We start from the raw sequence: 12,937 nt of genomic DNA on the forward strand, positions 1-12,937 counted from the left end.
TCAAGATTTATAGCACGGGGCTTGACTCCCTCCCCCTCCCTCGCGTCGCCCTCCCCACGGGCGAATGGGGAGGCGACGCAGCCTCGAGCGCTCCCTCCCCTCCTCCTCCCCCTTCCCCCTGCCGCCGCCGGTGCTCCCCGCCGGGCAAAGACCTGGCGGATCCGGCGGCGGCGGGACTTTGCTCCCAGGCTGCCTCTCCCCTCGAGCGTGGGGCTTGATGAGGCTGACGGAGCCGTGCTGCTCCGGACCTAGGGTTTCGCGATGGCGGCCCCAAATCCAGAGGGTCGGGCCTCTGGACCGGGCGTGGCAAGCACGCGGGCGGCGCGGCGTGCCCCTTTGGGGGTGAGGCTGCGGCCGCTTGGCTATGCCCCAGTGGATCCAGGTGGCGGAGGCTGCGGGTCACCGCGGCAGCGGCCATGGTCGGCGGTAGCAAGGTGCAGGTGGCATGTCCCCGCGACAGCGCCACTGCCCCTACTCAACGCGACCCCCTGCGGTGGCTGACCTTGTTTGGCAGCCATCCGGCGGCTGCTGCTCTGCGCTGGCCGGTGCTTCCCTACATCGACAGTGACGACACGTGGTTTCCCTCTCGGTGCTGATGGTCCTCTCCGGCGGTCTGCTTCCCCGTCTCCTGTCTGCTCTGTTTCGGTGGTATTTGGGGTTCTGGTCTTGGGCCGGCGAAATCCCCGCGCGGCGATGGCCTGCGCTGACAACAGCGACACCTGAGGGTGTCGTAACCTCCATGGAGGCGCTGTCATGGCCCGGACTGACCCTCTCCTCGAGCACCGGGGGAAACCCTTGGTCCAGTTCATTGGACAAGGCAGCGGTGGTGTCTCAGCGCCATTCCCTTCTTGAAGGCGTTGCTTGGGTCGCACTTGGAGTCCCCGATGCGGCAGCTGGAGATGGTGGCCTCCCCAGTCTTCCGACGAGGCTTGCTGGTAATGCGATGCTGTGATGAGGACTTCAGCATAGAGCGTGGGCGTCCGGGGCGCTATGTACGCCGGCCCGGCATGTACAAGACGATGGCTTCACTAGTCCTTGTTGGGTCCTGCCATCCACCTGCCATCTCTTAGGCACTTATGGGTGGAAGGTACGTTGGCCTGGACAACCCTGGAGATGCGGTCTTCTTTGGAGGCGCCTGGCAACGGCTGTGACGCGGCCTTGAGGCTCTGAGTCTAGTTACCTTGCCGTTCATGGTTGGAGGCTGGACAAGGCTAGACCTTTCGTAGTTGCAGTCTGTAGTTGCTAGCACCTCCTCGCCTGCTCGTTCGGTGAGGACGATGATGTGTGTGCGTGTGTCCCTCCTCTTGGGAGGTTGTACATGTACTGTTGTTCTCTTCTTGTTCAATGAAATGAAACGCAAACTATTTTGCGTTTTCTCGAAAAAAGATTTATAGCACGTACTCCACAGGCACACGGTCCCTCGGGCGTGATTTTATTTTTGGCTTCTGAATTTTAATCTTTTATATATCTTTAAAAAAAGTTCAAATTAGTTTTGTTTCATATTCGTGTCTATTGTGACGAGGGCTTTCAAGTAAGATCCATTTTAAAACACTTTTAGTGCATATGAATGTTAAGTTTTGACTCTTAAAACTTAGTACGTGCAAACAATAAAATCACATTTTTTTTGGCTACGGCCGAGAAAAAAATATCTTGCAATTTTATCTATGAAAATGGTAAAATCGAGTGAGAAAATTGTAAGTTTCAGATTAAAATTTACCGTGCCCTCATGTGAGATCCAACTACTTCACGAATCACGAGATAGCAGGTGTATGCCCCGCTTTGTGGATTTCCGAGTCAGGCTGCTAGCTGTTAGAGGTGGTTTCGCTAAGCTCTATCCGAGTGTCTCCTTGGACTTCCATAGAATTTTCTGCAAACTACTCCCTTTGTAACAAAATATAAGGCCGTTTGTTTACATTATGATAGTGTCAAAGAACCTTTTATATTTTGATACGGAGGGAATACTTTCCTTTGATCCAATGAATAAAGTAGTGGGTAATATCTGTAAAAGCAGAAGAATTCATTTGGAGCCAGAGCGATCCTATTGCTACGCGCATATGCATTGTGCTCCTGACGGACAGGAGTCGCCTGATCTTTGTACGTACACGTAGAAAGTAGACTTGACCTCCATAAAAGATGGAAGTCAATGTCAGGCTAGCTGTAAGTACACCGTCATACGTTTCGTGCAGGTGTAGTTGGTTCCAGCTACTCCAACTTTCAGTCACTGGTGATCAGTGAAGATGTTGGTCTGGTGTCGCGGCAGCAAGTTATCCCAAGGAACATGCATCTTTTGAAGAGCGCGAATGGCGGAAGGGGCCAAGTTATGGGAGTGACAAGGACATGTACGTGCGGTCATGTGGCCCGGCTGTTCTTTGCGGTGATCAGGTGTGCTTGCGACGGACGTTCCAGAGTGCAGGTGCAGCGGGACTCCTACTATACTTTGCATGCACCTTTTTACAGGCACGCAAGCGACGACAAATGGGTGAAGCACAGCCAGACATCTGGGGCTCCCACGGGCGGCAGGGGAGGAAACCCTAGCCACCGCCGAACCGCGACCTTCTCCCCATCCCTCCCCTCGCCGCCGCCAGGGCGTGCCGGCGGGCGAAGCCCGCCCGGCATGGGCGGCGGCGGGGCGCTTTCTCCTTCTCGTGAGGCGGGATCGCCGTGGGGCGATCTACCCTGGCCGGAACGCGGCGTTGTGCGGGGCGCGGCGACGCTGGGCTGCCATGGTGGCGGGCGTGGAGGGCTGCACGAGGCGGGTTGCGTGCTGGTGATGGTTACGGCGGCCGGTGGTCGATCTGCCGGATCTAGACCACGCGGGGGCGGGGGCACCTGTGCTAGGCAGAGTCGGGCGAGATCCCCTTCGGGCTGGCATCCGTGGTGCATGCGGTTTTGCTGGTTGCTCGCCTGATTCGTCTTGCTGCTTGCGCTCGGCCTTGGATCGGCGCCAAGGCAGGTCGGGGAGGCATCCCCGGGGTGCTCGAGATGTGCTATTGGTGGCTGTGCTAGATGTGCAGCTACTGACGGCAGTGGAGTCCGACGGCCCTTCTCCATGGAGGCGGGACATGGCGGTGGTGGTCATCTCCTCCGTCGGAGGTGGTCGGCCTGAGGCTGGGTGGTCGGATCTCCAGATCCGTCATCTAGTCCCGGCTACGAGTCGGGGAAACATGGTTGCCGGTGAAAACCGAGCCGACGGCAGGCGATGGCGGTGTCCTCGCCGTTACCTTGATGGAGGCATCGTCGCGTAACTACTGTCAACCCACTCGTGCTGCTCCGGGGGAAACCCTAGGATCTGGTGTTCCAGATCGGACGATGGCGGCACTGTGGTGTCGTTTCTCTCTTGGGAGCATCGTTTGTGGAGCAGCGCTGGTAGTCAGAGGCAGGAGGTGGAGCGGCTTCGTCTTGCACGGAGCTTCGGTGGAGATGTCAAGTCATGCCTGACCGACAGGTGCTACGCTTTGTCATGCCTGGTCGGCAGGTGCTACGCACGACAGATCTTCCAAGGACTTCAAGATGTGTCGGCAGCTAGTACCTAGCAGCATGGCGCTGAGGTGTATGATCAGTGGTGACCGCGACGTGCTCAGCTATTTGCGCGCAGGGAGGAGGTGCCGTTGGGTGCCATGGTGGCGTCGAGGATAGCTTGACCAAGCAACGTTGATGCATCAGTACAGTTCTGAAGATGGGGCGGTGGCAGTTGGCGGCGGCGGCCTCTGAGAGCACGCCGGACCAGTGTGTGCTGTTGAAATGTGAGATGGGCCTAGAGCCCATATGACAATTTCAGATTTGATCTCTAAGGGCCCATGTAGGTGGCATGACAAGGTGGTGGGAAGTTTAGTCCCACCATGCTAGTGGAAGAGAAGTTGGAGTGGTTTATAAGGGTGGCTCTTCTACATGCTATTGGAGCTTGAGAAGAGAAGAGGCCCTCGCGCGCTCCTCCTCCGCCGCCCGCCTCGCCACGCCGCGCCGCGCCGCGCCGCGTCACGACGTGTCGCGGGTTGCAGGAATGAGCCGAGCCGAGCTCACACCTATGCGCTTATTTTTGCCAGTCACTAACGGAGAGGTTCTGACAGCAGGGCCACGATCTGAGACGTCGGATCGTGGGCTGTCACGGACTCGGACGTGGGTCAAGTCCACGTCTCTCCACGCGGCTGCGTCTATATAAGTGTGTTGTGTCCCCTAACCCTAGCCGCCACGAACAGATCACATCTGCTCACGCGCACGTCCACCGTCGTTCCTTTGCTGCTGCTGCCGCCGGTGACTCCATCCCGTCCGCCGCGTACACGGTCGACGGAAGAGCAGGTCTCCGAAACCACGCCCTTCTGGTTCCTGTACGGGGTGAGGGCGAATAGGTTTTTGGGCAGCGATTACGCGACTGCTCGCTTCCGATCGTCTACTTCCTCTACGTCCGCGTCGCCTTCATCATCATCATGTCCACCGACCCCGACCATGCCGCCGCCGAGAAAGCTGAAGCCGACAAGAAGGCCGCCGAGGACGCCGCTGCTGCCACCAAAGCCGCGGCCTCTGCATGGCCTACTGGAGGGTATAACTCGTTTATCCCGCTCCTGATTAATTTCATATTAGCAGTACTAGCAGTATGTGTAGATTTATCTACTGTTTGCTTAGTACGTGCATGTTTAGGTCAAAGTCAGTACGTCATCAACTTAGTAAATGCCATGCTAGTGATTTACTCGTGGATTAATTTAGTCGAGAAATTGCCTATTTACTCAACAATCCAAAAACCTATTATGTGTAGGAATCTTTCGGCAAGTGGCTTTGCCGCAGCACTCAAACCGGATAAGTTTACCGGTACGTATTTTAAGCATTGGCAGACAAAGACCACTTTATGGCTCACGGCTATGAACGTGTTCTGGGTCACCGGTGTGTCCACGGGAACGATTGCTCCTGAACAGGAGAAGGCGTTCAGGGAGGCAACCACTGTGTTTCTCGGAGCAGTTCTTAGCGTGATCGGAGATAAACTGGTCGACGCATATTTACATGTGCATGTCGCCAAGGACTTGTGGGAGGCGCTTGAATCTAAGTTCGGGGCCGCCGATGCAGGGAGCGAGATGTATATTATATAGCAGTTCCACGATTACAAGATGGTTGAGAACCGTCCTGTACTGGAGCAGGCTCATGAGATAATATGCATTGTTAAGGAGCTTGAGCTTCTGAAGTGCGAGTTACCGGGCAAGTTTGTCGCGGGCTGCATAATCACTAAGCTCCCCAATTCCTAGAGGAACTTTGCCACTACTCTGAAACATCAGAGGCGTGAATTCTCTGTGGAGGATGTCATTGGCCATCTGAGTGTTGAGCAGAATTCGAGGGCAAAGGACTCGCACGGAAAAGGGGCCGAAGGGACTTCTGTTGCCAACATGGTGAACCAGAGGAACTTCAACTCCCACAAGTTCAAGGGAAAGAACGGTGTCCAACAGAATACCGACTTCAAGGAGAAGGGTAAGAAGACCTTCAAGAAGAACAAGAAGGATGAGGGCTGCTTTACTTGTGGTTCGACTGAACATTGGGCCAACAAGTGCCCAAACAAGTTTAAGAAGTCAGGACAGGACTCCAAGTCTGTCAACATGATTGTGGGCAACAATAAGAATGGTGCATCTAGGTACGGTAATTTATTTACTGTTTTTTCAGTGTTTCAGCCTACCGATTGGTGGGTGGATACAGGTGCAGGTGTTCATGTGTGTGCTGACATTTCATTGTTCTCTTCTTACCAGGTCACAGGCCACGGGTCCGTATTGATGGGGAATGGCGCGAGTGCTTCTGTTCATGGTGTTGGCACGGTCGATCTGAAGTTTACTTCGGGAAGGATCGTGCAGCTGAAGAACGTGCAGCATGTCCCCGCCATCAAGAAGAACCTTGTTAGTGGCTCCCTTCTATGTAGAGAAGGGTTTAAGTTGGTATTCGAGTCTAATAAATTAGTTGTTACTAAGTATGGACTATTTGTTGGAAAAGGTTATGAGAGCGGAGGGATGTTCCGCCTTTCCCTTGCAGATTTCTGTAATAAAGTCGTGAACCATATTCATTCGAGTGTTAATGAATCTGAGGTTTGGCATTCGCGTCTTTGTCACATAAGTTTCGGTGTTATGACGCGGCTAGCTAAGTTGGATTTAATCCCGAGTTTCACTTTAGCCAAAGGTTCTAAGTGCATGTCATGTGTGCAAGCTAAGCAACCTCGCCAGCCTCACAAGGCTGCGGAGGAGAGACACTTGGCACCATTAGAACTCATACATTCTGATCTTTGTGAGATGAACGGTGTATTGACTAAAGGTGGAAAGAAATACTTCATGACATTGATAGATGATTCCACTAGATATTGCTATGTGTATCTGTTAAATACTAAAGATGAGGCTCTACACTACTTTAAAATCTATAAGGCAGAAGTTGAGAATCAACTTGAAAAGAAAATTAAACGATTCCGTTCAGATCGTGGTGGAGAGTACTTCTCGAGTGAGTTTGATTCCTTCTGTGCGGAACACAGCATTATTCATGAGAGGGCGCCTCCCTATTCACCCCAGTCGAACGGGGTTGCCGAGCGGAAAAAACGTACTCTAACTGATCTGGTTAACGCCATGTTAGATACGTCGGGTTTATCCAAGGCATGGTGGGGGGAGGCTATATTGACGGCATGTCATGTCCTGAATAAAGTTCCGATAAAGGATAATGAGATCACTCCCTATGAGAGATGGGCAAAGAGAAGGACAACACTCTCGTACTTGCGTACTTGGGGCTGTTTGGCGAAAGTCAACATGCCGATCCCCAAAAAGCGTAAGCTTGGACCCAAGACTGTGGACTGCGTTAATTTGGGCTACGCTAAGAACAGCGTTGGCTATAGATTTCTAGTAGTGAAATCTGAGTTACCTGACCAGAAGGTCGGCACAATCATAGAGTCTAAGGATGCTACATTCTTTGAGGATATTTTTCCTATGAGAGATATGCAAAGCACTTCTAGACAGGAATCTGAGGAGACTCCTAAGCCTGCCATTCCTATGGAATATTATGAACGAACACATGATGAAAATCCTGAGGAGGATGGCGAGGAAACCCTTGGTAGGGGCAAGAGACAAAGGACTGCAAAGACCTTTGGTGATGATTTCTTCGTGTACCTCGTGGATGATACTCCCACTTCTATCTCAGAAGCGTATGCCTCTCCAGAAGCTGACTACTGGAAGGATGCGGTCCGTAGCGAGATGGATTCCATCATAGCTAACGGGACATGGGAGATCATTGAGCGTCCCTATGGTTGCAAACCATTGGGATGTAAGTGGATGTTCAAGAAAAAGCTTAGGCCCGATGGTACGATTGAAAAGTACAAGGCCAGGCTTGTGGCCAAAGGCTATGACCAGAAAGAAGAGGAAGATTTCTTCGATACTTATTCACCTGTGGCTAGACTGACCACCATTCGAGTATTACTCTCGTTGGCGGCCTCACATGGTCTTCTCATCCATCAAATGGATGTTAAGACGGCTTTTCTGAATGGAGAGCTAAATGAGGAAATCTACATGCAACAGTCAGATGGCTTTGTGATAGATGGTCAGGAAAGGAAGGTGTGTAAGTTACTGAAATCTTTATATGGCCTGAAGCAAGCACCTAAGCAATGGCATGATAAGTTTAATACTACTCTGACATCTGTTGGCTTCGTTGTTAATGAAGCTGACAAATGTGTATACTATCGCCATGGTGGGGGCGAAGGAGTTATGTTGTGCTTGTATGTTGATGACATACTGATATTCGGAACCAACCTCAAAGTCATTGAGGAGGTTAAGTCATTTCTGTCTCAGAACTTTGAGATGAAGGACCTTGGTGTGGCTGATGTTATCTTGAACATCAAGCTACTGAGAGATAATGAGGGTGGGATCACACTTCTGCAATCCCATTATGTTGAGAAGGTGTTGAGTCGTTTTGGATATTCGGACTGCACACCATCTCAAACACCATATGATCCTAGCGTGTTGATTCGAAAGTCCAAAGGCATGGCTAAAGATCAATTGAGATACTCTCAAATCATTGGATCACTGATGTACCTAGCGAGCGCAACGAGGCTTGACATCGCGTTTGCTGTGAGCAAACTGAGCTGATTTGTTTCCAAACCGGGTGATGTACATTGGCATGCTGTTGAAAGAGTTATGCGCTATCTGAAAGGTACTATGAACTATGGACTTCACTATACCGGAGACCCGTCGGTACTTGAAGGGTATAGTGATGCGAATTGGATCTCTGATGCTGATGAGATGAAGGCCACAACTGGGTATATGTTTACTCTTGGAGGTGGCGCTGTTTCCTGGAAGTCTTGCAAGCAAACGATCTTAACGAGATCGACAATGGAAGCAGAACTAACAGCATTAGACACTTCTGGTGTTGATAAACCGGTTCCGGCTATCCTTATGAACTGTGACAATCAGACTGTCATCACCAAGGTGAAGAGTTCAAAGGACAACATGAAGTCCAACAAACACATAAGAATGAGATTAAAAGCTGTCAGAAAATTAAGAAACTCCGGAGTGATAGCGCTGGACTATATCCATACGGCTAAGAATCTGGCAGATCCTTTTACGAAAGGGCTATCACGTGTAGTGATAGATAGTGCATCGAGGGAGATGGGTATGAGACCCACATGAGTTGCCATGGTGGTAACCCAACCTATGTGATCGGAGATCCCGTGAAGTAGGACCTGGGAAACAAACCAGTGGTGAACTGAGGAGAGTAACTTTACTAACCCACTCCGTTGGAGATGCAATACTCTCGGAAACTGTATGAAAGGATGACTACTGTCTTAATGTGTTCCAAGGCTTATATGTATAAGCAAGATGCTATCCTACAGAGCGATCTTTAGAGGAACACACCTATGTGAGCCCGACTGCTAGTCACAGTCTATGAGATTGGGGTGATCTCTAGTAAGCTCATGAATAGGCCAGGAGTGTGACTTATATGCTCCACCCGAGGGGTCAGCCTTCGGCAGCCCAGTACTAGTAAGACATGTGGTGAAACTTCTTTACGCCAAACTGACAATTCAAGGCATAGTCCATTGCTCAATTGTGAAGGAGTGTAGCTACTTGCTCTAGGTGAAGCTCAACCTTAACAGGTCTTCACTGAAACACTAGTATATCAAAACAGCGTTTGGAACAAAGGACAAAGTGGGCCCCTGAGATCTGGTGGGGGATTGTTGAAATGTGAGATGGGCCTAGAGCCCATATGACAATTTCAGATTTGATCTCTAAGGGCCCATGTAGGTGGCATGACAAGGTGGTGGGAAGTTTAGTCCCACCATGCTAGTGGAAGAGAAGTTGGAGTGGTTTATAAGGGTGACTCTTCTACATGCTATTGGAGCTTGAGAAGAGAAGAGGCCCTCGCGTGCTCCTCCTCCGCCGCCCGCCTCGCCACGCCACGCCACGCCTCGTCACGACGCGACGCGACGCGGGTTGCGGGAATGAGCCGAGCCGAGCTCACACCTATGCGCTTATTTTTGCCAGTCACTAACGGAGAGGTTCTGACAGCAGGGCCACGATCTGAGACGTCGGATCGTGGGCTGTCACGGACTCGGACGTGGGTCAAGCCCACGTCTCTCCATGCGGCTGCGTCTATATAAGTGTGTTGTGTCCCCTAACCCTAGCCGCCACGAACAGATTACATCTGCTCACGCACACGCCCACCGTCGTTCGACGGGAGAGCAGGTCTCCGAAACCACGCCTTTCTGGTTCCTGTACGGGGTGAGGGACGAATAGGTTTTTGGGCAGCGATTACGCGACTGCTCGCTTCCGATCGTCTACTTCCTCTACGTCCGCGTCGCCTTCATCATCACCATGTCCACCGACCCCGACCGTGCCACCGCCGAGAAAGCTGAAGCCGACAAGAAGGCCGCCGAAGACGCCGCTGCTGCCACCAAAGCCGCGGCCTCTGCATGGCCTACTGGAGGGTATAACTCGTTTATCCCGCTCCTGATTAATTTCATATTAGCAGTACTAGCAGTATGTGTAGATTTGTCTACTGTTTGCTTAGTACGTGCATGTTTAGGTCAAAGTCAGTACGTCATCAACTTAGTCAATGCCATGCTAGTGATTTACTCGTGAATTAATTTAGTCGAGAAATTGCCTATTTACTCAACATGTGTCCCAGACCCGGCAAGTGGCTAGGTTGGGGTCTCAGGTCTTAGATGTTAGGCTTGGCTGCGATGTCTGTTTGGTATTAGGCCCAGGCTATCTGCGCCCCTTCATCAACTGGATAGGTGTAGCGACGGTTTGGTGATTAGACGGCGGCTTTAGTTTTACTGTTGTATGACTTTGTAAGGTCTTGTGAGAATAATTAATAAAATGGCCGTATGCATCGCCCAGATGCAGAGGCCGAGGGTTATCCTCTTTTTTTTAAAAAGCACATCTGGGGCAGCCGGTCCCAAACCTTGATCAGCCAGCATTAACTAACGGTTTTATGGTCGCTCGAGGCTACCGAAACACTGCGCTTTTTTGACCAAACGGCCGCTGCCCGACAAGAGGCAAATTTGCAAGCCGTTGGCGAACGAAAGAAAACAGCAACGATAGGCTAGCAGGGAAGCGTGTAGTGTAATGTAGGCCTGCACTGCACTGCACGCCCGGCTGTCACGGCCAGTTGGACTCCAGCAGCACTCGAGAGTCGAGAACCATATACTCCTACCACCACCCTGTATGACCTGCCGGCCTTTTCAGTTCAGATACGCCCTGCCCCTGCCCCTGCCCTGGCGTTCTAGAAAGTCCATGCACTTTCAAATTCGCCATGTTTTGCAACTTGACAGCATAATAAACACTGCCCAACATATATTATGCATAATACTCTATATCCGTTACAGCATGCGATGAGCAATAAACGGATTAGCGCAACAACTTCCCAGCTGACCTGAGCTTGCGGTCGCAAATAAAATCGGCAACGGCCTTTACAGCACAGGCTGAGCTGTTAAGTCGTCCGTCTGGCGGATGCCTTACGCACAAAGCAGCAGCTCAAACCACAATCTCTCCTTTGAAAAAGCACGAAACGGCGATAGGTAGGTAAGTTTCGTTCGGCACGTCCCGAGATCGAAACGGTCTCCTTTATATTCTCCCGTCTCCGCCTGACCGCACCCCGCACGTCGCCTCCCCCACGTCTTCGTCCCGTCCAACAACGTACCATCTTGAATCTTCTTCCCCTAGGCTAGCTATATACCTGCTCTTATCCCGCTCAGCCATGGCCATGATGGGCATCATAGCGCCGGAGACGGCGTACGAGACGGAGGCCGTGTCTCCGGCCACAGCCAGCGCCGCCGCGGGCGCGCCGCAGCGCAGGGGCTTGCTCCGGAGGATGATGCCGCGGGGGCACTACTCGCCCGTCGGCGCCGACCAGAAGACAGACCCTGGAAGGGCGCCCGAGGTGGCACCGATCGCTGCCCGTGACTCGGATGTCGCGGAGAAGCCGCGCCGCGGCTGGCTGCGGCGGCTGGTAACGCAGCGGCGGCGCTGGAAGAATCTGGGCGGCGCCAGCGCGTCGAGGCTGGCCGGACTGTCGCGATCGCTGCGGTGGAAGCGGCTGTCCGTGAACCTGAGGGGCAGCTGGGCGTCGGCGCTGCTGGACACCGTCGCGTTCCGCGTCATGTACGTGGTGGAAGCCATCGTGCTTGGCCTGGCGCTCTCCTGTTTCTTCTGCTGCTGCGGCTGCCAGATATAGCTGCCCATGGCCTGCCCCTTGCTGTGATTCATGCAAGCTCCTTCTGCTTGCCATTGGGCGTGTAATCTTTGTACCCCCGTCCTTGTTTATCTAAGATGCTTAATTCTCTAATGAAGAGGATTTTTTTGCTACATCGCGTTGATCGTCGATCTTGTTGGACTCCATTGCATGTTCTTATGCAACAGACGTCTAGTTGCGAGGAACCACGTTGCTGGTATGCTGCTTTGCGTATTTGAAAAAAAAAGGGTATGATGCTTGCGGCTCGCGAGCGTGCATGTTAATGGTTACCCTCACTGCCTGCCACCGTCTCGCGCGAAGGCTGTTGGTGGATCACCGTGACACGTTACACTCTGCCATATCAAATTATTAGGACGCCGAACGCCCACACATATGGATGTTAAGGGATCTGGTCACACGTTTTGTGTGTGTCTAATAGGACGTGTGGGCAAAACAACTAGCGTCCACATGCTTTTTTTTTCTCGCGGTCCCTCTCATACACCTACGTGTGGGCAAAATGAATAACTCCCGCACGACCTCTCTCAGCCACCTACCTCACGGTCCTGCACGCCCCGTGTGACAGTCACCATGCATCCCCGCAGTTGCCATGGTCCGGACCCTCTTCAATGTCCGTTTAACAGCAGTTGCCATGTCGCTGAACTACGGTTGCCATGTCGGACAACTACAATTGCAATGGTTGCTCAACTGCAGTTGCCATCTCAGGTCAAGTGACATATGCCATTTTGGACAACTGCAGTTGTTGTCATGTATGGTCTGATTCACTATAGTTGCCATGATTTGAAAACTTTAGGGGTTGCCACCTACTAACACTAGGCAGTTGTCATGTATGGTCTAGTTTATTACAGTTGCCATGATTTGAAAACCTTTGGAGTTGCCACCTACTAACAGTAGGCAGTTGCCGTGTAGAGCTACAAAAAGACATGGAAAAATAACATGCTCAGGTAAAGAGAGAGTTGACGTCTGCTTACAAGCACACTAGGGCAGTTACCGTGTATCCTGCAAAACACATGTCAACTGACATGTTCGGGTAAAAAAAAAGAGTTGCCATCTGCTTACAAGCACACTAGGGCAGTTGCCATGTACAACGCAAAACACATGGCAACTGGCAGCTTTGGGTGTGGGAGAGGAGACGGGCGTGTGGGTGAGATGGCAAATTCCTACACACCAGCCCTTGTGCGTGAGTGAAAACAGACGTGTGGGCGAATTGCTAAACGCCCCCCCCTCCCCCCGTGTGGTGAAATGGACATGT

The 12,937-nt window shown here is 52.1% G+C and overlaps 1 protein-coding gene and 1 pseudogene across 1 annotated transcript; one reads left to right on the forward strand and one right to left on the reverse strand.

Moving 5' to 3' along the window:
- Window positions 1-741, reverse strand: LOC119279575 (annotated as a pseudogene).
- Window positions 742-11,077: 10,336 nt separating this feature from the next.
- On the forward strand, window positions 11,078-11,781 carry LOC119281382. The gene has a single exon (XM_037561900.1). The coding sequence runs from the start codon at window positions 11,194-11,196 to the stop codon at window positions 11,668-11,670; it is 477 nt and encodes a 158-aa protein (XP_037417797.1). The 5' UTR covers window positions 11,078-11,193; the 3' UTR covers window positions 11,671-11,781.
- The last annotated feature ends 1,156 nt before the right edge of the window (window positions 11,782-12,937 follow it).

Source organism: Triticum dicoccoides, chromosome 3B (assembly GCF_002162155.2).
Source record: "Triticum dicoccoides isolate Atlit2015 ecotype Zavitan chromosome 3B, WEW_v2.0, whole genome shotgun sequence".
NCBI classification, from domain to species: domain Eukaryota; kingdom Viridiplantae; phylum Streptophyta; class Magnoliopsida; order Poales; family Poaceae; genus Triticum; species Triticum dicoccoides.